Here is a 23,993-nt window from a genome sequence, read left to right on the forward strand (position 1 = left end):
TCCTCTTAAAATGTGACATTTATTAGTGAGAAAAGCAATAAATTCATTACTGGCATTAACAAAAAGGGTCTGCTCACTTTCAGGCTTAAGTATCTATTCACCTCTTCACTGTGCTATTTGACTTTTTTTTTTTCAAAACAAAATATAGATAGACCTACAAAGGCAAGAAAAAGAACACTAAAGAGATGAATTATCAGAATTAGATTCAGATATAACAAAGATTTTGGAATTGAGATGCTTTTATTTCTCTGTTGTTGTTAAGGATGGTCAACTAGTTCTTCAGGACTAGGCAAGAACTACCACTAATTAGGCAGGTTCTAGTGGCTCATGTCTATAATCCTAGCTACTCAAGAGGCTGAGATCTGAGAATTAAGGTTTGAACTCTTCTTTTCAATAAACCACCAAAAAAGCCAGAGGAGGAGGTGTGGCTCAAGGGGCAAAGTATCAGCTATGAGCAAAAAAGCTGAAGAGCATAAGGCCCTGAGTTAAAGCCCAGTACCCTGCCCCCCCCCCCCGAAAGTCTACCTCCAACACAAACCCTCAGCCTGAGTTTTTTTTTGGGGGGGTGAGGGGTGCAGTACTAGATTTTGAACTTACTAGGCAGGCCCTCTACTCTTGGGCCACATCCTGTCCCTTTTTCTGTCTTTCAGGATCTTACCCTTATGCCTAGGCTGGCCTGAATCACAATTGGCACTTCCCCCACTGTAGGGATGACACACACCTTTGGAGTCTCAAGAACTTTTTGCCCAGGCAAGAATTGAATTGCCATCTTTCCATCTCTACCTCTTGAGTGTTTAGGATTATAGGCATGAGCTGCCATTCACAACCTCTGAGAGACAGTTGTATATAACAGCTTCAAGCTGTTGTATACAGGGGCCCCAAGTAACTCTTACTTGGGGCTAGTAGGCTGGTTTGATTTGATAATTCATAGTGCAAGGCAAAGAACTCAGAAAAACATTTTAGTTATGATTACAGTTTTATTGGATGAAAAAAGGCCAAAGGGAGAACCCACACAGGGTTACAAATGTGAAAGTTCCTTTTCCTTAGTCAAGTTGCTTCCAGTCAAGAAGCCTCCTCAGGCTTCAGTGTCCACTTTTTCATTATAATTTCATCAAGTGGTGGCCATCACATGGCCTTGAGCCTCACCCTTGAGTCATCTTTAGACCTTTCTGGTATGGCAGTCCCTATCCTGAGCCATCTTATTGCAGTGCTCAGCATAAGTAATTCTTGTCAACTCAGCATTATCCAAAATTTAGAGACTATTTACTTCCTGGGAAGAGAGACCAGCAAATTTTATGTAGCATTCTTCACAATCCAATACACAGACATATAGTACCTTAGAGAATGAAAACTTAGGCTCACTTAAAAATCTACATACAGCTGTGTACAGCTGCGAACATGAAATCTCAGCATGAAGACAGGCGCCGGTGGCTCACGCCTGTAATCCTAGCTACTCAGGAGGCTGAGATCTCAAGATGGCAGTTCAAAGCCAGCCCAGGCAGAAAAGTCTGTGAGATTCTTATCTCCAATAAACCACTAGAAAAGCAGAAGTGGTGCTGTAGCTCAAGTGGTAGAGCCCTTACCTTGAGCTGAAGAGCTGAGGGATAGTGCCCAAGCCCAGAGTTCAAGACTCACAACTGACCAAAAAAAAAAAAAAAAATCTCAGCATGAGAGGCAGAAGCAGGAGGAATGGGAGTTTAAGGCCAACCTAAGATTAGACAGTGAATTCCAGACTAGCCCAAACTACTAGCGCACGCGCACAAGCACGCACATACAACACACACACACACACACACACACACACACACACACACACACAGGTTTGTAAAGTTTATAATCATCCTAAATCAGAAATAACCCCAATATCCTTCACATGAAAATACTTAGCAATTAAAAAGAGTTAAAATACTGATTTACACAAGATGATAAGAGTTAATTACATCTAAATGGAAGGCTGTATATCATGTAATTAATTCTAAGTATGTTTCTCTAGAAAAGTCAAAACTGACTGGCGGTGAGACCCAAGTGGTAGAGGGCTCGCCTACCAAATGCAAGGATAAATTCAATCCATAGTATTGCAAAAACAATTTGAGCTGAAGAGCGCAGGGACAGCACCCAAGCCCAGAGTTCAAACCCCATGACTGACCAAAAACAAAACCAAAAATAAGCTAGCATGCAAAAACATAACTCTCCTACTATATAATAAAGTGAAAACTAAAAGGACAAAGAACAAATCAATGGTAGCCAGGACTTTGGGAGAGTTTATGTGCAGAGGACCATCACAAGGGAATTTTTAGGGTGAAATGCTCTGTGTAGTATTATGTTGGTAGATACATGACATTTGTCAAAATCCACAGAACTGTATGCCCAAGGACTGAATTTTAATGCATGTAAATTAAAAAAATCAATCAGGATGTGTGTAGGAGGACAGAATGCAGACGATAATGATGAATCTAACTGTATTACAAATGAATCATATAATCACAATGAGGATGAGAAAGGAAGTAATGCACTTTTGAATCTAAAGAAGTAAAAAAACTTTTGAAAAGGCACTTTGACATGATACTGAAATGACAGATGACAAGATCTGTACACTAGTCAGGAGCTAATGGCTCAAAGCTGTAATTGTAGCTATTCAGGAGGCTAAGATTTAGAGGACTGCTGTTTGACACTAGCCTCCTGAAAGGCTGTGAGACTCCATCTCCAAAAATAATGGGCAAAGAGCTGGGTTGGAGGTATGGATCATAAGTCAGTGATAAGTATGAGGTTGGAGGTATGGATCATAAGTCAGTGATAAGCATGAGACCCTGAGACCAAATCCTAGTACTACCTTCCCCCAAGAAACAAGCTCCCCCTTCAAAGAAATACCTGTCCTGGTCACAGTGTTAAGCACCTGTAGTATGAGCTATCTGGAAGGCCCAGGCAGAATTGCTTGATACCAGGTATTTTGAGGTATTTCCATTCTGGGAAAGAGGGAAAGAGGGGAGAGAGGGGAGAAAGAGAGAGAGAGAGAGAGAGAGAGAGAGAGAGAGAGAGAGAGAGAGAGAGAGAGAGAGAGAGAGAGAGAGAGAGAGAGAGAGAGAGAGAGAGAGGAGAGAGAGAGAGAGAGAGGAAAGAAAGGAGGAAGGAAGGAAGGAGGTAGGGTTGAGAATGTAGCTTAGTGGTCGAGTGCTTGCATAAAGTTGGGGCTCAATTCCTCAGTACCACATAAACAGAAAAAGCTGGAAGTGGCGCTGTGGCTCAAGTGGTACTAGCCTTGAGCAAAAGAAGCTTAGGGACTGTGCCTAGACCCTGAGTTCAAGCCTCAGGACTAGTAAGAAAAAAAAAGGCAAAAGCAGTATATTATAAATAATAAACTTTTTTTGGGGGGGGGGCGGGGGAGGCACAGTGAGGGTTCTGAAGCTTCTTGATTTGTGTATTATGGTTGAAAGAGTAAACAAACACACTGTAGCTAATGAGAGCCACAATGTGCACCTGTAAATAGAAGGAAGGCTAGAATGAGCCCTGTGGGTCTGATGGGTATTATAATTATCAACACAAATTCAAATTTTTTTTAAAATTTTACATATATGCGGAAACATCTACAAGTGTATTATAGTAAGCATGCATGTATTTCCTGTTCTAGCTACTAAGCAGGCTTGGAAGCAGCACATTCTAGTAACAAGCATACTAACACTCTAAAAATTTTTTTTTTCTGGTCCTGGGGCTTGAACTCAGGGCCTGGGCACTGTCCTTGAGCTTCTCTGTGCTCGAGGCAAGTGCTCTACCACTTGAGCCACAGCGCCACTTCCAGCTTTTTCTGTTTATGTGGTACTGAGGAATCAAATCCAGGGCTTCATGCATGCTAAGCAAGCACTCTATCACTAAGCCACAATCCCAGTCTCTCCAATTTTTGTCCATTTCCTAATAAGAGTAAGAGAGGAGTCCGGCATTGGTGGCTCATGCCTATAATGCTATTCAGGAGGCTGAGATCTGAGGATCATGGTTCAAAGCCAACCTGGGTAGGAAAGTCTGTGAAACTATTATCTCCAATAAACCACCAGAAAACTGGAAGTGGCACTGTGGTCCAAAAGGTACAGTACTTCCCTTGAGCAAGGCAAGAGAGTTCAAGCACAAAAAAAAAAAAAAAAAAAAAAAAGAGTAAAAGGAACAAGAGAGAGAAGAAAATAGGAAATTAGAAACCTTCCCTCAGAATACCATAGCAATGGGCTGGGAAGGTGGCTCAGTGGTAGAGTGCTTGCCTTACATGCCTGAGGCCCTGGGTTCAATTCCTCAGCACCACATACACAAAAAGAAAAAAAGCCGGAAATGGCGCAGTGGCTCAAGTGGTAGAGCGCTAGCCTTGAGCTGAAGAGCTGAGGGACAGTGCCAGGCCCAGAGTTCAGTCCCCATGACCGGACCCCCCCCCCCCCAAAAAAAAAGAATACCATAGCAATAGTGGGTTTCTGAGCAAAACATCATAACATATGCACACCTGCAATACTACAGTAAAACCTTTTGGTACCATAATACACACTAAAAAGAAAAAGAAAAAAAATGAATGACATGGAATTAAAATAGGCCTGGAGGTGGGCACACTACCAGAAGGGAAGAAGGGGAACACAGAGGAAGAATATCATTGATGTAAGTTTATTTGTACAAATGAAAACAGAACAATGAAACTTCATAAACTTGTTTTAAAAGGGGGAGAAGGATATGAGGAGAACGACAAATGAAACTGATCAAGACACACTGTTTATACACATGGAAATGTTGCAATGATCCCTCTTATAAAAAGAAAATAATGGCAAGATCCAGTAAGAAGTGCTAAAATTAGACCTCAGAAGAAACAGGGTACATGTAGTCTCAAAGAATCTGTCTCAAATCTTTCATAGTTATAAAGGGAAAATCAATAAATTTATATTTGGGAACTCTGGCAGACCACTCCTCAATGAAGCAATCTGATTAATATTTCACCAACAGTAGGTTTCAACATCATTCACATACCCCATGTCATGATGTATTAAGGAGGGCACACTACCTCTGACAAAGCATAGCAATTAAAAAAGAAAAAAGCATTGGAGGGCACATGCCTGTAAGCCTAACTTTGTGTAAGATTGAGATTTGAGATTGGGGTGGTGGGGGTGGGGGAAGAACAAGGTTATTAAAGAAAAGGAAAACTTAGAAACTCTCATAGCCTAGAGGACACTAAGAGAAACATGATAATGAACTGGACTATCGAGATCGTGTAATTTAGAGCAGAATAAGGACATTAGTATAATAATCAATAAAATCTAAAGACATGCTATAGTTACTAACAATACTATAGCCAAGACTAACCTCTATATGTAAAGTATTAAAGAGAAGACAAAAAATGTACAGGGACTCAAAAATTTTCCAACTCTAATAAATATCTACTTATCTCAAAATAGTAAGAAACAGAACAATTTAGTTGGTGCCTATAATTTTAGCTACTTAGGAGGTTGAAATCTGGATGACTGAGGTCCAAAATCAGCCTGGGTAGTAATTTCCAGTGAACTCTACCTCCAAGTAACCAGCAAAATGCCGGACTGGAGGCATAGCTCAAGTGGTAGCCATGAGCAAGAAATCCAATGAGAGCATGAGGCCCTGAGTTCCAACACTGGTACTGTGCCCCCACATACAGAAAAGGAAAAAAAAAAAAAAGGACTATCTATTAAGTTTTAGATAACTAGATATTAGAACACTGGTTGTGATTCAAGTATGATGAACTGTTAAAGGTACTATTTCAAATCTTTATCACCCAATCCTCCTTCCCAAACTTCGGATTCTTCTGTCAAACGGAGAAAATATTCCATCATCCATCCTATAAGATTTAATAAACCAAGTGATTACCGATGTCCAGAAACAGTATGCTTATGCACAATATAAGCATTACTACAACTTTAGACCTAAGAGAAAACCATTATGCAGGAGGTGTTCTCAGAAATTTGAGATTAAAACAAAAACAAAACCAAGAAACATAGTGAAGTGAGGTAACAAAATGACTAGTGGAAATCTTGCTCTTCAGCAAAAGGAAAAGTTTAAAAAAAGGGGATGGGGGGGAGAAGGCCTATGAGTACATTCAAGAAGATGGGCCACAAAGGAGGTCAAGAGATTTTTATCCTATGGCCCGGCCCTCCCTCACTGCTTTTTAAACCCTAGTATACCCATGAAGGCAGATACATCAAGGAGAAGAAAGCACTAGTGTCCCTGGCATCACTGAGATGCTGGGTACTGCTGGGGCAATGGCTCAAAGACAGCACCTGCCTGACATATGCAAGGCCCTGAGTTCACAACACCCAGTTATCTTAAAAAAACAAAAAACAAAAAACAAAAATGCACACAGATATGGTATGTAAGATAACAAGGAACTGGGGTAAAGAATCATTTTTCAAAGACACTGTTACTAAACATATGAAGAAATCTTTTAGGTCCTTTAAGGTTATAATTATAGAACAACTAGAATAGAAATTGTCATCACTCTTCTTCACAATATGATCTTGTCTACACTGCAGACCAGCTATAAGAGAAAACAAAAATGGGGTTCTGCTCCCACCTTTTAATAAATAGCAGAGGCACATTTTCTCAAGTTAATTTTATTAACAAAAAGTGCAAACTAATTTGAAAAAAGTAAACTATAAGTCACAGCATTCAAGATGATTTTAGACATGGAAAAGTGAACAATATTAGGCAAAATATAAGCCAGTGAGATGTCTCTCCCATGTACAGTTTATTCATGCTTTTTCAATAGTCTCTTGGCCAATGTTTACTATAATTTTCACAAATACATAGCAGCTCAAACACAAATGCAGGAGCACAACAGCAAAGTTTGGCAATTATTTTAAGTTTGGGATTCATTATGAGTATGAAAGAAACTCTTGTATATAGTACACTTGCATATTTGTGAAACCCTTATACATAGTTATACTTGCATATTTGTGTAATATGCATGAATCTTTAAATGTACTGACACTGAAATTAAGAATGTTAAAAGTATTTGTTGCATTATAGTTGGATGGTAAGATAAAGAAAAAATGAAAACCCTTTAAAATGTTCTGAAATATGTCCACATGACCAGGAATAAAACAACTCCCATTAAATTAATCCAAATGTAACTGGAGATTAAGTCTATAGTGCCTCAATTATTCATATCAAGTGTCTAAAGGACAGAATCTACTCTTAAGTAATCTTTCTGTTCACTAGCTATACACTGATTAACAACCAAAACAGAAAATTGATCACTTATACCTTAGTATCTAGCCAAAGAGCGAAGAGCACCAAAGACAAGTGACAGGGAGCATGCATGTTTCTACATTTGCTGGCACTTATTTGGCCTGTTACAGGACAAAGACTGCCTTTTATTACTGTACTAAATTAATTAAGGATAATAGTGCTATTTGATAATAAAATTCTTCTCATCTGATTAATTTTCCCCAATTTTCTGCTGTCATATATAACTGTGCTTGTTTCTAAGTTTCTGAATTACTATTTTAGGTAGAGATGAAAAACTGATATTATATCTGATATCTGTCTGATGATGACACTGAGCACCAACTACACAAAGTTCACGATCAAAGAAGCTTGTAACTCGGTTCTCTTGATCTGCAATTACCTTCCACTGTTTTCATCAGTGCTGAAGTGGAGAGTTTCAGGGTCTATTTGTTCACCCTCAGGAAAACTGGAATGCGTGTCTAAGGGAAAAAATTAAAGATAAAAAATTTCAAAATATTAAAAGGTGAATTTTCTTTCCCAAGTCTTTGAACAAATCTATCTTCAGAAATGTGTGATCTGCATCAGATGTGAACACAGAGAAACAGGACAGGAGAGAACACACAATGTACAGCAGGCCCTACAGTGGGAAGATGGGAGGTACTGTCATACTCTGTCCTCTGGCGGCCATGGTGAGGCAGCAGAAGGAAAGATGTAACAACTATGATAAAGTCTCAAGACTCAGATTCTGCAAGCATACCACAGATCTCAAAGCCAACATCACTGTCTGGGTACACATCACAATGCCTACCAGTACACAGAGTAACTGGCCCTTGTAGAAGCAGAGAGAATACTAATGATGCCTTCATACTTACAAATCACCAAATACTTGCCTCTGAATGGAAAAACAAACTAGAGTACTGGAAATATGTAAAAGACCAAGTTAACAACTAGCATAAACCTGCCAATGCGGTCATTCCAGGAAATTTTGCAGAAATATTCAGATATATTACTAAGGACCCTGTATTACTTCAAATGTTTCACTAAAATTATATTACACCTTTTCATTGTTTCATGAAAGGTACTTTAGATATTCACATCTCAGGGGCTGGGAAGGAGGTTCAGTGGTAGAGTGCTTGCATTGCATGCATGAGGCCTACATTCAATTCCTCAGCACCACATAAGCAGAAAAAGCCAGAAATGGTGCTGTGGCTCAAGTGGTAGAGCCTTGAGCTAAAGAGTTGAGGGACAACACCCAGGCCCCACAACCGAAAATAAATAAATAAATAAAAAATAAATAAGGAAAAAAAAAAGAGAATCGTATCTCAGGAAGCTAAGATATGAGGATCACAGCTTGAAGCCAGCCTGGAGAGGAAGGGCCATGAGACCCTTATTTACGATTAGTCATCAAAAAGCCAGGAGTAGAGCTGTGACTCTGTGCTTGGCTTGAACAAAAAAGCTTAGGGGGGCTGGGAAGGTGGCTCAGTGGTGGAGCGCTTGCCTTGCATGCATGAAGCCCTGGGTTCGATTCCTCAGCACCACATAAGCAAAAAGAAAAAAGCCGGAAGTGGCGCTGTTGCTCATGTGGTAGAGTGCTAGCCTTGAGCTGAAGAGCTGAGGGACAGCGCCCAGGCCCAGAGTTCAGGCCCCATGACCGGACCAAAAAAAAAAAAAAAAGCTTAGGGACAGCACCCAGGCCCAGAGTTCAACCCCAAGGGTTGTCACAAAAAAAACAAAGAAATCCACATCTCAGTGATATAGTTATGATATGTTCATATGACAGACCACTAGCTTGCCATAAAAATTTTTATAAACGGGGCGCCAGTGGCTCATGCCTGTAAACCTAGCTACTCAGGAGGCTGAGATCTGAGGATCACGGTTCAAAACCAGCCTGGGCAGGAACGTTCATGAGACTCTCATCTCCAATTAACCACCAGAAACCCGAAAGTGGCACTGTGGCTCAAGTGGTAGAGCACTAGCCTTGAGCTGAAGAGCTCAGGGACAGTGCCCAGGCCAAGTTCAAGCCCCAGGACTGACCCAAAATAAATAAATAAATAAACAAATAAATAAATAAATCAAAAGCAAAATTAAAAAAAAGAAACAGGGGCTGGGAATGTGGCTCAGTGGTAAAGTGCTTGCCTAGCATTCATGAAGCCCTGGGTTCAATTCTACAGTATCACATAAACAGAAAAAGATGGAAGTGACACTGTGGCTCAAGTGGTAGAGTGCTAGCCTTGAGCAAAAGCTCAAAGATAGTACCCAGACCTTGAGTTCAACCCCCAGGACTGGCAAAAAAAAAAAACCCCACAAAACCCAGCAACTTCATTTAGGTAAAAGGAATGTTAATAAAAACAAAATAAAGTATTAACAGGTTTCTGTGGTGAATTTTTTTATGATTTATTTTAGGGAAAGGAAAATAAAAATGATTTCATAATATGTATACATTTCTAATAAGACAGAAAAAACTAGTTTAAAAAAATTACAGAGTCAAGAAACAGTAGTTCACACTTATAATCCTAGCTACTCAAGAGGCTGAGATCTGAGGATCAGTTTGAAGTCAACCCTAGCAGAAAAGTCTGCCAGACTGTTATCTCCAATAAACTACTCAGAAAAAGCTGGAATGGGAGCTGTAGCTCAAGTAGTGATGCACTAGCATTGAGCATGAAGAGGCATAGGGATAGCGCTCAGTCCCTGAGTTCAAGCCTAGGATGTTATAGAAGAGGAAAAAGTCAAATTTCCCCATAGCCAGGAGCTGTTTTTGGTAACAGGTTATACAGTTACTGTTGAAGCCACAAACGGTCTCCAATCAAAGTTCTCTGATCCTTTGGTTTTACTAGTTCATTACAATTTAAAGCTGTTGTCAGGCCACAGGCTATTAAAAAAAAAAAAAAAAAAGCAGGTTGGGGCACTTCACTGTACCCAGGAAGCAGGAATCATAAAGTATCTCACCATGCAAGCCAAGTAGTAGCTACTCATTTTCCTCAATACTCACCATATGGTTAACCAAAGAATGATGTGTCACAAATGACAGTAATTTAAAACAAAAGAAGAAGGAAAAGCAGCAGAGCAGGCAAGCAGAAGCAGCAGAAGAAGAGGAAAAGGTGATGGCAGCGATGGTTTTGTTAAGCTCTAAAAGGACACCACGTGCTGCACCTTCATCCGGGGGCTGTGCCATGAAAGGGTCATTAAACCCAGCCATGTTGGGGTGTTCCTCTTGCTCCTCATTCTCAGTGTCACATTCAATATCACTGTCGCTACTGATTCCTGGAAGGAGGAAACATTTTCTCATGAGAAACTACCTTGAAAGAAGCAGCAGCTCTGCTTCTACTGACCTCAGATTCTTAACACAATTCTACTCTGAGAGCCAACAGTTAACAGACTAAACAGAAGGAAAATAACACCACACATCTGAATTCTTTTCAGTTTTTTTTTTGAACAGTGCTTTTACTTTTTGTTCTTAAAATTGAGTACTATAGTTCCAAAACTACTTTTAATTTCATTAGACTAAGAATATTTTTCCAGCAAAAATACCAGTTTCTAGCCCAAGACATAAATAAATTATGTAAAAAGATATAGTATATGTTCAGAGAAAATTCCAGAGATAAGTTGGTTTCTGACCTATTTGGGCCTCTAGTTTGTGTGTGTCTGTCAGTTTTGTTGGTATCCCTACCATTTTAGAAATGAGGCACTTGCTTTGTGTTGGGAAAAACACAGATAGAAAATCTCTCTGAATACCACTAAATGCTAAATGCCTGACATAGACTGCTTATGAAAAACAAACAGGAATAGTGTACTGGTAATGTCAAATCTTGAAGTGTTATCAAACTGGCAAATTCAAACAAACCCACAATCTCATAAAATCACATGCTGAGATTCTGGAATAATCTAACAACTTTCAAGCCAATATTAAAAGCTCACATGATTGACACAAGTAAAAACTTTTAGTTATAGAAGCTTACACAGTATAGATCACAAGAGTTCTAATGGGGTAAGCCTCAAAAAAGGAGTACTCACTGTAAACAAGAAAAGTAACCACAGATAAAAGAAACAGAAAAAACAAAGAACAACAAGGGAGTTTTCATTAAACTGAAGAACCTATAAGACATATGACTATTTCATTTGAAAAAGGACAGATTGCAGAGAAATAGATTTTGTAGAAATACAGACACTAAAATTAAGATATTAAGATAGTTTAGGCAAAATTTAAAATGAACTTGTAGATGCGAATAAAAAAACGAAGGTTATCAAAATAATAATAATAATAATTATTATTATTATTTTTGTCGGTTGTGGAGCCTAGACTATGGGCCAGCTCTTCAGCTCAAAGTTAGTGCTCTACCACTTGAGCCACAGCACCACTTGCAGCTTTATCTGCTTATGTGGTGCTGAGGAATTGAACCCAGGGCTTCATGCATGCAAGGCAAACACTCTACCATTGAGCCACCTTCCCAGACCTCAAAATTATTTTTTAAAAAGATTTTAAAGAAATAGGAGATAAAAGGAAATGCTACTACTCATCTCAAAATGCCAAGGGACAGAAAAATTAACAAAGGAGACAAGGTACTAAGAAAATGTCTGAGAAACTTACAAAATTGGTGATAAAAACTCTGAATTCACTGAAAACTAACATCAAAAATTAAGGAATGCATCCAGGTGCCGGTGGCTCATACTTGTAATCCTAGCTACTCAGGAGGCTGAGATCTGAAGATCATGGTTCAAAGCCACCCCGGGCAGGAAAATCCATGAGACTCTTATCTCCAATTAAACACCAGAAAACCAGAAGTCACTGTGGCTCAAGTAGTAGAGTACTAGCCTTAAGTTGGAGCTCAGGGACAGTGTCCAAGCCCAGAGTTCAAGCCCCACAAACAATAACAAAAACAACAAACCTGAAAAATGTGCCCATAGTATATTAAAGGAAATTTATGGCAGTAAATGGTTATATGAGGAATTATGTGGCATGCACTTGTCCCAGATATGGTACAAATATAGAGGATTGTCTGGATATAAAGCAAGGATCTATTTAAAAAATAATCAAAGAAAAATGTTGGTGGAGAGGCATTCAACCTCCCAATTCCTCACACAAAAAAAATAATATGTAACTTGAAAAATTGTAGTTTCAGCTGGGCACCGGTGACTCACACGTGTAATCCTAGCTACCCTGGAAGCTGAGACCTGAGATCAAAGTTTGAAGGCAGCATGGGCAGGAAAGTCTATGACATTCTTATCTCCAATAAACTACTCAAAAAAGCTGGAAGTGGAACTGTATTCTCAAGTGGTAGAATGCTAGCCTTGAGCAAAAGAAGCTCAGGGAGCACCCAGACCCAGAGTCCAAGCCCCAGTACCAGCAAAAGTACACCACCAACAACAAAAACTATAGTTTCATATGGCTTCACTGGCAAATTCTTCATTGTAAATTCTTGTTTTGAAGACAAATTTAAGTAGTATTTCTTCCTTAAACACAGAAGACAAAAACTTGATATATGGATATTTCTTTTCTTTTTCTTTTTTTTTGGGGGGGTCCGGTCATGGGGCCTGAACTCTGGGCCTGGGTGCTGTACCTCAGCTCTTCAGCTCAAGGCTAGTGCTCTACCACTTGAACCACAGCGCCACTTCCAGCTTTTTTCTTTTTGCTTATGTGGTGCTGAGGAATTGAACCTAGGGCCTCATGCATGCAAGGCAAGCACTCTACCACTGAGCCACCCTCCCAGCCCCATATATAGATATTTCTGTAGGCGCTGGTGGCTCATGCCTGTAATCATAGCTACTCAGGAGGCTGAGATCTGAGGATTGTGGTTCAAAGCCAACCTAGGCAGGAAAGTCCATGAGACTCTTATCTCCCAATAAACTACCAGAAAACCAAAGTGCTGTGACTCAAGTGGTGGAGTACTCACCTTGACAGAGTCTAGGCCCACCCAGAGTTCAAACCCTACAACTGATCAAAAAAAAAAAAAAAAAAAAAAAAAAGAAGAGTGACACTTGTCAGTTATTAAAAAAAAATAAAAAAAGCCTCAGCTACTTCTGTGCAGCGTTACCTCCACCTTGTGGCCCTTTGTGGAACTGGTACTAAAAAGAAAAACTCAGCAAATGGCACATGTAGCGCCCTACCCAGCTTATTGTACATATTGTAAGCTCTCAGCTACTCTTCACAGTGCTCCTGCACCTTTGACCCCAGGTACCAGCTTTAACTTTTTTTTCTTTTTTGCTGGTCCTAGAGCTTGAACTCAGGGGCTGGGCACTGTCCCTGAAGCTGTCTTCAAGGCTAGTGCTCTACCACTTGAGCCACAGCACCACTTCTGGCCTTTCCTGTTTATCTGGTATTGCGGAATTGAATCTAGGGCTTTATGCATGCTAGGCAAGCACCAATGAGCCACATTCCCAGCCCCCAGCTTTAACTTTTTTTTTTTTTGGTCCGGTCATGGGGCCTGAACTCTGGGCCTGGGCGCTGTCCCTCAGGTCTTCAGCTCAAGGCTAGCGCTCTACCACTTGAGCCACAGTGCCACTTCCGGCTTTTTTATTTTTGCTTATGTGGTGCTGAGGAATCAAACCCAGGGCCTCATGCATGCAAGGCAAGTGCTCTACCACTGAGCCACCTTCCCAGCCCCCAGCTTTAACTTTTGATTTGCTCTAATTGGATTCCTTCAAACCAGTATTGTTTTGTTGTTAAAATTAATTCTAAGAGTAATTTTCCATTTAAAACTTTTTTTGATAAACATTTCTCAGGATTCAAGAAATTATACATTGGGCTGGGAAGATGGCTCAGTGGTAGAATGCTTGCCTTGCATGCATGAGGCCCTGGGTTCGATTCCTCAGCACCACATAAGCAAAAAGAAAAAAGCTGGAAGTGGCGCTGTGGCTCAAGTGGTAGAGTGCTAGCCTTGAGCTGAAGAGCTGAGGGGTAGCTCCCAGGCCCAGAGTTCAGGCCCCACAAAAAACAGGAAGGAAGGAAAGAAGGAAAAAAGGAAAGAAGGAAGGAAAGTAAGAAAGAAAGAAAGAAAGAAAGAAAGAAAGAAAGAAAGAAAGAAAGAAAGAAAGAAAGAAAGAAAGAAAGAAAGAAGGAAGGAAGGAAGGAAGGAAGGAAGGAAGGAAGGAAGGAAGGAAGGAAAGAAGGAAGGAAAATATACATTTCCTAGAAATGTTAACAAGAATTACTGCATGAAAATACCACTCAATGAGTACTGAAATACATGAGTGAAGTATCACAGTGAAACCCATTTTTACAATTAATGTATACTTAAAAAACAAAATCAAGCTGAGCACTAGTGGCTCATTCTTATAATCCTAGCCTCTCAGAAGGCTGAAATCTGAGAACTGCAGTCTGAAGCCATTCTGGGCAGTCAAATTCAAAAACTTCTATTTCCACTAAACCAGCAAAAAAGCTGGAAGTGAAGGTGTAGCTCAAATAGTAGAGTGCCAGGCTAGAGTGAAAAGGCCTAGGGAGAGTTTGAGGCCCTGAGCTTAAGTCCCCCCCAAAAAAAGAAGGAAAGAAGGAAGAAGGAAGGAAAGAAGGAAGGGAGGAAGGGAGGGAGTGAGAGAGAGGGGGAGAGGGAGGAAGGGGAAATCAATGACAGTTTCTGTGGAGTCGTAAGGTGTCAGTGAGGGGAGAGTCAATGGAGAGGACAAATATGGTTGAAGTACTTTGTGTATGTATACGTATGTATGCAAGTAATCTCTTGAAATAATCTTAACTGGGGAATGAGGATGAGGAGTGATGGGGGGATGAATTTGATCAGGGTACATCGCATACATATAAGGGTATAATACAATGAAATCCTCTTGTGCAATAACATATATTAATAAAAAAAAATGAGTCAGGCCCAGGTGCCAGTGGCTGATGCCTGTAATCCTAACTGCTCAAGAAGCCATGTAGAGCAGTTCTGAGAACAATTTAAGATACTACTGGTAAAGTCTTTAGTAGTCTCAGAAAAATGGTGACAATTTAGAAAATATTTATTACTTATTATATACTTCTTCATGCTTCTTATATACACTATCAGAACACACATCATCCTTTATTATAAATGGCTATTAACAAGTTTTTCTGACAGTAACCAGTGGTTCTCAATTGTTCTCTCTGCCCTCTTCACTTCCACTACACATATCTAAACATACTTGACAGCTTCAGCTTTTCTTTTTAGTAAGGCAGCCCAGTATGGTAAATGATTTTCTAAGAGTATCACCCCTCGTGTTAGGTTATTCAGTTCAACCACCAGTCCTAAACTGGAAGTGATTTTGCCTGCCAGAGAACATTGGGTCATTTCAGGAGGTACTCTAGGTTGTTGTAACTCGCAGGTAAGTACTACTAGAACTTACTTGGTGGTTAAAAGCTAAAGACGCTGGGCCTGGGAAGATGGCTCAGTGGTAGAGCGCTTGACTTGCATACCTGAGGCCCTGGGTTCGATTCCTCAGCACCATATAAGCAAAAAAAAAAAGAAAAAAGCCGGAAGTGGCACTGTGGCTCAAGTGGTAGAGCGCTAGCCTTGAGCTGAAGAGCTGAGGGACAGCGCCCAGGCCCAGAGTTCAGGACCCACAACCGGACCAAAAAAAAAAAGCTAAAGATGCTGCTAAGCATTTTACAAAGTAGAGAATAGCCTCCTTACAGTATTATAAAGTTCAAAATAGAGATTGTGCCACAGTAATCTTAGGCAGTAGGATATTCTGGAATTACTTCATCACAAGCACCAAATCCAATAGGCAAATTAAAAAATTTCCTAAGTGATTCATGAAAAAGATGAGCTTATAATTTCAATACATGCTGTAAGAAGTAATTATAGGGCTGGGAAGGTGGCTCAGTGGTAGAGCGCTTGCCTTGCATGCCTGAGGCCCTAGGTTTGATTCCTCAGCACCACATAAGCAAAAAGAAAAAAGCCGGAAGTGGCGCTGTGGTTCAAGTGGTAGAGCACTAGCCTTGAGCTGAAGAGCTGAGGGACAGCACCCAGGCCCAGAGTTCAGGCCCCACAACCGCCCCCCCCCCCCCAAAAAAGAAGTAATTTATTAAATGTATAAACACATGAAATAGCTAATATCCACATTTTTTCTATAAAGATCATTAGTCATCAACAAAGTAGAAAATAATCAAAATATTGAAAATACTTTTCACTTAATCTACCCCATTGAACTAATGCCTACTCATAAGTGAGAAGACAAACACGTTTAGTGTTCTTTACTTGAGAACCCTAAAATGGCCACTACCTACATACCCTCTCATAGGCTATCTAGAGGCAGATGATGGCACCTGAATATATACATCAGCTACAATTCATCCATCACTGAAATTCAGATGAGTACCGAGGTAGAAGGCAGCACAGTTCCACTGAGAAATGAAAAACATTTTCAATGCCAAATATCGTTAAGAAAGTTGGCATTATTTAATGCTAATATTCAAAGGACATAGCAATGGCTTGTTTCAAGCACCTGTCACCCCAAACAAAAAAATGTCTTCTATGCTTTCAGAAGAATAGTGAACTTGGAAAAATATATAGAGAAGTATGGTAAAGTCTAACAGAAAAATTTGGCAGTTGAAGTTGGTCAGTGTAAGGAATTTTCTAAATGGTTAAAGCTTGGAATGTGTCTATATGAAGAGCAAAGCAATTTCTAGACATTAATCAAGACTGACTTCAAACAACAAAGACTCTTATTAGCTTTAAAGGGAGGGAGAGAATAGAGAGACACAGCTTTTCTGTAAGACTGTGAACACATTTAGTTCATCTTTGCATATCTAGTAAAAATTCAATGTACATGGCTTATTATATGTACTGACTGATCAGATGAATAATCAGCAGCCTTTTTCTCCCTGTAAATGCCACCTTCCTCCCCCTTTTGAGCCAGTTTTGGGGCTTGAATTCAGGATCTTGAACTGAGGGCCTCAAGCTTCTTCTTGCTTGTTTTTTTTCCACTCAAGGCTGGTGCTCTTCACTTAACCTATACCTCCACTTCCAGATTGTTGCTGGTTACTTGGAGATAAGAATCTCATACTACAATAGCTGAGGAGGTGGTAGGGAAGGGATGGTAGGGGAAAAACAAAGGAGGAGGCAACAATGCCGGATAAGAAATGTACTCATTACCTTGCTCGTGTAACTGTAAACCCTCTGTACAGTATTTTCACAATAAAAAACTTAAACTGTGAAAAAAAATCTCACGTAATTTTCTGACTAGGCTGACTTTGAAACATGATCCTCTGACCTCAGCCACCTGACTAGCAAGGTTTACAGGCACAATGCATCAGCATCTAGCTTAAATGTCTTTTTGGGGAATGGAATATATAGGACTTTTTTTTTGAAAGGGGGGGTGGCATACTGAAGATTAAACTCAAGGGGCTGGGAAGGTGGCTCAGTGGTAAAGTGCTTGCCTTGCATGCATGAGGCCCTGGTTCGATTCCTCAGCACCACATAAACAGAAAAAGCTGGAAGTGGTGCTGTGGCTCAAGTGGTAGAGTGCTGATTGAGTTCAAGCCCCACAATGGACAAAAAAAAAAAAAAAAAGATTAAATTCAAAGCCTCATACTTCAGTAAGTACTCTACCACTTGAGATACACAGCTAATCCTTTATGGATTTTAGTTTGTTTTTCAGATAGTCTTGTGCTTTTATCTGTGATGACCTAGGACCTTTATTCTCCTGCATCTCCACCTTCCAAATAGCTGAGATTACTGACATGCTCCACAATACCTGGCAAGACCTGTCATTCTATGTAGCAAGTTATTCATTTTGCCTTGTTGTGCTTAATATCTTAATAAATTATAACCAGTAATATAATCAAAATCAAGCATGCTGGATAGATCTCAGTGACATTTTTTGCTAAAATCAACCACTACCTACCAATACCTTCCATAGTCACCAAGAGTTAGTATTTCTGCTATCTGCCAATAACAACTTTTTTTTCCCTTACCTTCCTCAGGGGCTGCTGAAGCTCCTTCAGGTATAGGTTGTAACTCCCCAGTTTCAGAATTATTTTCCAAGTCAGTTCTCTGCATTCCTTCTAGACGACCACCTTTAGTATTAGACCTGATAGGAGAAAACAACTTGATATTTCCTATGTCCAGAAAGAAACACAATCACCAGTATTTTTCCTATCTCAAAACTGAGGCCAAATCAAAGTAGGGTATACATTTGAGCCACTCCATCAACTCCAATTTGACTTTTCAAATTTCACTGAAAATTCACTTTGGAAGGTTTTGAGTTGGCAGACTGAATCAGTACCAATTCCTGGAGGTGGTACTGTGCTATAGTTTTAAATTATTATCAGTTAGCTATATAAAGGGTTATAATTCCCTACGTCAGGTTATGAGTACAATGCTTCTTGACAATGTTATCCCTTCCCTTCTTTCTCCTCTATCTTCCCCTCCCATTCCTATCTACAAGTTATGTAGTTTATTTTCTATGTCTTGCAAAATGTTAGCACTAGGGAGAATAGTATAAGATGTGGGATTTTATGTGGCTCTAAAAATATTTTAATAAAAATTTCAATTAAAGCTGGGTGCCAGTGGCTCACGCCTGTAATCCTAGCTATACAGGAAGCTGAGATACGAGGATTGTGGTTCAAAGTCAACCCCGGCAGAAAAGTCCCTGAGACTCTTTATCTCCAACCACCAGAAAATGGGAAGTGGTGCTGTGGCTCAAGTGGTAGAACATTCACCTTGAGCTGAAGAGCTAAGAGAGGGCGTCCAGGGCCAGAGTTCAAGCCCCACGACTAAAACCACCACTAATAGGTCCCATGGTTTCCCTTATTTGCAATAACTAGTATATGTCTGAGTCAAGCAGAAAAGGTCAGTTAAGTTGATGTTAGGGAAGTGAACCCTAAGATATGTATTCAAATGTTTTTTTTTCTTTCATGCGATTGTTTCTAACACATTTATAAGATTATTTCTTTGTTGCTTTGTATGTCCCTCCCCCACAGTATAACCCCTGCTTTCACTGTATTTGATGTCGGTATAATTTGTGGAGGGGAAGGGAAAAACAAATCATTTAAATAGGAATACAGGTGGACCCATTGCAATAATGAGATGTACAAGTCCAAGTGTGTGTGAGCAGGGAAGTAGGAGACCAAGCAGAGGTTTACGAAAGAAAAGGATATGGATATATTCACTTCGTATTTTTTCCCTTTCATTGCAAACCACTTAATATTAGTACTTATACATTTTGCCTACATTAAATCAGTTAGAAAAAAATAGAAATCAATCTGGACAGCACCACCATGAAACAGGCTTACAGACTTTTGTATAGGATTTTACATTCTAATTTATTTTTTTGTTTTTGTCGGTCATGAAACCTGAATTCTGGGCCTGGGCGCTGTCCCTCAGCTCTTCAGCTCAAGGCTAGCACTCTACCACTTGAGCCACAGCGCCACTTCTGGCTTTTTCTGCTTAGGTGGTGCCGAGGAATTGAACCCAGGGCCTCATGCATGTAAGGCAAGCACTCTACCACTAAGCCACCTTCGCAGCCCCATTCTAATTTTTTTTTTTTTTTTTGGTTGTTCATGGGGCTTGAACTCTGGGCCTGGGTGTTGTCCCTCAGCTCTTCAGCTCAAGCGAGCACTCTATCACTTGAGCTACAGCGCCACTTGTGGGTTTCTGGTGGTTTATTGGAGATAGGAGTCTCACGGTCTCTCCTGCCCGGGCTGGCTTTGAACCGCAATCCTCAGATCTCAGCCTCCTGAGTAGCTAGGATTACAGGCGTGAGCCACCAGTGCCCGGCCCCCATTCTAATTTTTAAAAAGCTACATTCATATAGACTTAGTCTTCATAATTAAAGACATACATATTTACATATATATATATATATATATATATAAATGTTCCTATAAAAGAAAGGAAAGGAAAGGGAGGGAGGGAGGGAAGGAAGGAAGGAAGGAAGGAAGGAAGGAAGGAAGGAAGGAAGGAAGGAAGGAAGGAAGGAAGGAAGGAAGGAAGGAAGGAAGGAGGGAAGGAAGGAAGGAAGGGAGAGAGAGAGAGAGAGGTGTGTGTGAAAATCTAAAGCTGGGCACTGGTGGCTTACACCGAGGCTGAGATTTGAAAATCACAGTTTGAAGCCAGCCCAAGCAGGAAAGTCCATGAGATTCATCTCCAATAAACCACTCAGAAAAAGCCAGAAGTGGTACTGTGGCTCAAATGGTAGAGCGCTAGCCTTGAGCATAAAGAGGCTTAGGCACAAGCCCAGGTCCAGAGTTCAAGCCTAGGACCAGAAAGAAAAAAGAAAAATAAGGAAATCTAGTTTGGGACTGGGAATGTGCCTATGTGGTATACTGCTTGCCTAGCATGCATGAAGTCCTGGGTTCAATTCCTCAGTACCACGTACATAGAAAAGGCTGGAAGTGGTATTGTGGCTCAAGTGGTAAGAGTGCTAAGCCTGTCCCCAGGCTCTGAGTTCAAGCCCCAGAAATGACAGAAGGAAGGGAAGGGAAGGAAAGGGTAAGGGAGGGGGGGGGGGGAGGGAAGGGAGGACTAGCTTTAACTTAAAAAGAATGTTTAATAACATCAGGCTAAGTATTGGAGAAAACAAGATAATTGTAGTGATTTTTTTTTCTTTTTAATGCAGTGGATTGAACACAAGGCCTCACACATGCTAAGTAAGCCTCCACCACTGGGCTCTATTTCCAGTCCCTTCCTAAAATTTTACTTTGGGATAGAATCTTGCTAAGTTGCTCCAAGGCTGGCCTAGAACTTGTGCTCATCTTGTCTCAGCCTGCTGGGTGCTAGGATTATAGATATGCACCACATGTTCTTCTGTGATTTTAATTCCTTTCTAATACTGAAATGTAAACTAAAAATAAAAACTTCAAGCTATTCCCTTTTTTTTCCTCTCTAGTCATAGGGCCTGAACTCTGGTCTGGACGCTGTCCCTCAGCTCTTCAGCTCAAGGCTAGTGCTCTACCACTTGAGCCACAGCATCACTTCCAGTTTTTTCTGCTTATGTGGTGCTAAGGAATCTAACCCAGGGCCTCATGCATGCAAAGTAAGCACTCTACCACTGAGCCACCTTCCTAGCCCCCTTCAAGCTATTCTTGAGCCATTTATGTCCCATAAGATGTTAACATAAACCTTGTCAATTAAACTTCATTTAAAAGATATGATTTGTGCTGGCACCGGTGACTCACACCTGTAATCCTAGCTACTCAGGAGGCTGAGATCTGAGGATCGCAGTTCAAAGCCAGCCTGGGCAGGAAAGTTTGTGAAACTCTTATCTCCAATGAACCACTCAGAAAACCAGAAGTGGTGCTGTGGCTCAAGCAGTAGAGCACTCGCCTAGAGCTGAAGAGCACAAGGACAGCGCCCAAGCCCATAGTTCAAACCCCACGACGGACCAAAAAAAAAAGGATATGATTTGGTCAAAATGATTATGTTCCTTCGGATAGAGATTGTCAACTATTATATATCCTTTCAGAAAATTCTGAACTAAGGACATTTTCTTTCATATTACGGAAGAGAGAAAACAAAACAAAGAAAAACAGAAAGGAAAGCTACTTTTTTTTGGGGGGGTGGGGGGTCAGTTGTGGGGCTTGAACTCTGGGCTTGGGCACTATCCCTGTACTCTTCAGCTCAAATTGAGCACTCTACCACTTGAGCCACAGCCCCACTTCCAGTTTTCTAGTGGTTAATTGGAGATAAGAGTCTCAGGGACTTTTCTGCCCAGGCTGGCTTTGAACCATGATCCTTAGATCTCAGCCTCCTCAGTATCTAGGATTACAGGCATGAGCCACAGGCGTCCAGCTGGAAAGCTACTTTTTAAGCCAATACAATGTGTGCCTATTTAAAAAATAAACTAAGTAGAAAATTAATTTTTTTCATTATGGCACAGTCAAAAGAACAACAAAGAACTTAACTTACCCCAAGGTGACCATTTTCCTTCTTTTCTCAACAGTTGGCAAGCCATTGAAAACTGCAACCACAACAGCATCTGAATCCAAAGCTTTACACTGACGGTCTTCAGTTTTGGGCAGAATGTCCCCAATAATGCCATGTGTCAAAGCTCGGGGAGAATTGTGCCTGCTCCCAGACTGAGAACTGCCTGTGGAGCCTTCAGAAAAGAGGGATAGTCAGAAATAAATAAGCATTAAATAATCATGAAAGTTCTGCTGGTGTAGAAAATCTTAATATATATGCATTTGAAAACTACTCAGAACACAATTTAAAATGTATATCAGTCCTTTTGTACCAAGTATTTAAAAGTCAGAGTCTGGAATAGACAGTCAAATGTTTGCAGGTATTTTTTTTTTTTTTTTTTTGGTCAGGCATGGGGCTTGAACTCTTGACTTGGGCACTGTCCCTGTACTCTTCAGCTCAAGGTAAGCACTCTACCGCTTGAGCCACAGGACAACTTTAGTTTTATATTGGTTTACTGGAGAGAAGAGTCTCATGGGCTTTCCCACCCAGGCTGGCTTTGAACCATGATCCTCAGATCTCAGGCTCCTGAGTCACAAGGATTAAAGGCGTGAGCCACCAGCACCTGGCATGTTTGCAGTTTTTTTTTTTTTTTTGTCGGTTGTGGGGCCTGAACTCTGGGCCTAGACACTGTCCCTCAGCTCTTCAACTCAAAGCTAGTGCTCTACCACTTGAGCCACGGTGCCACTTCCAGCTTTTTCTGCTTATGTGGTACTGAGGAATCAAACACAGGGCCTCATGCATACAAGACAAGCATTCTACCACTGAGTCACTTTCCCAGGCCGATGTTTGCAGTTTTCTAAGGGTCTGTTTTAGTGTAGGATCAAGAAATTTCAAGTGGCCCAATGTGGTGATAGACACCTTATAATTAAAACACTTGGGAGGCTGAGAGAATGACTTCAATATAACTTAAGCATTTTTGGTGCCTTTAAAGAATGAAAGCTACATCATAATATTAATTTATACACATCTCTCTACTGAAATCATGTTCTGAACTCCAAAACTTACCTTCAGACAAGGTCTGACGGTCTCCTTTTGAACAACTATTTTCCCCAGAGTCCACTGCTCTTCGAAGTGATAGATTACCTGCTATGCTGCACCGAGCTGGCTTGGGTGAATTATTCTTCTTATGTGCGGCTGCAAAGACATGTAAGAATGCTTCTGAATATAATCAGTGAGCATAAATTTCACTTCCTAGTCAGCGAGGAAGTTTTATTGGTAAGGTATGATCTACTATGAATTGAGCAAAGCTTTTCTGTCTACACTGTCCAATAAAAGCATGGCACACTGTAGTCCTAATTGGCTTTATTTAAGGTTTTTATGACAAAAAAATACATTTTTTTCTGTTCTTGGGGAGAAGCCTAACTTGACGAAGCCTAACTTAAAAGAATAATTATCACCTCAAAAGAAAAGAAAAATCATACCAATCTCTTTTTTTTGTTGGTCCTGTAGGGCCTGTCCCTGAGCTTTTGTGCTCAAAGCTAGCACTCTACCATTCTTTGAGCCACAGTGCCACTTCTAGTTTTTGAGTGGTTAATTGGAGTATCATGGACTTTCCAGCCTGGGCTGGCTTTGAACTGCAATCCTGAGTTCTTAGCCTCCTAAATAGCAAGGATTACAGGCATGTGCCACCAGTGCCCAGAAATCACACTAATCTCAATGCAACTAATATAACCTCCTAAATAACTAGAAATTGTATCTTACTAATTGAAAAAAAAAGGTTGCTGAATTCAAAATAAATCAATTATAATACTCTGGATCAAAATACTTATGGCTAAAGTAGGAATGACAAGAAAAGGTGTAGCCTTAAAAATGAATTAATTAGGAAAAAAAATAAAAGGATACCAAAGGCCTGAATACACATAGTCAAGAAACTAGATTAAAAAAAAAAAAAGCAGAAATGTGGGTGTGGGT

The 23,993-nt window shown here is 40.4% G+C and overlaps 1 protein-coding gene across 7 annotated transcripts in view; it reads right to left on the minus strand.

Moving 5' to 3' along the window:
- Positions 1–23,993, minus strand: part of Trim37 (tripartite motif containing 37) — a 129,006-nt gene that overhangs the window by 32,906 nt on the left and 72,107 nt on the right. For 5 of the 7 annotated variants that reach the window (XM_070027041.1, XM_070027034.1, XM_070027036.1 and 2 more), the window contains 5 exons: positions 23,088–23,216; positions 22,026–22,215; positions 18,092–18,207; positions 10,363–10,473; positions 7,613–7,691 (listed from right to left, as the gene is read on the minus strand). In XM_070027041.1, the coding sequence (XP_069883142.1) occupies positions 7,613–7,691; positions 10,363–10,473; positions 18,092–18,207; positions 22,026–22,215; positions 23,088–23,216 (625 nt within the window). Of the gene's footprint in view, positions 1–5,573; positions 5,825–6,544; positions 7,692–10,362; positions 10,474–18,091; positions 18,208–22,025; positions 22,216–23,087; positions 23,217–23,993 lie in introns of those variants that run through there. The other 2 variants (XM_070027035.1, XM_070027038.1) reach the window with 2 other exon arrangements.

The sequence above is a fragment of the Dipodomys merriami genome, unplaced genomic scaffold (assembly GCF_024711535.1).
Source record: "Dipodomys merriami isolate MVZ:Mamm:240054 unplaced genomic scaffold, mDipMer1.0.p SCAF_19, whole genome shotgun sequence".
Classification (NCBI taxonomy): domain Eukaryota; kingdom Metazoa; phylum Chordata; class Mammalia; order Rodentia; family Heteromyidae; genus Dipodomys; species Dipodomys merriami.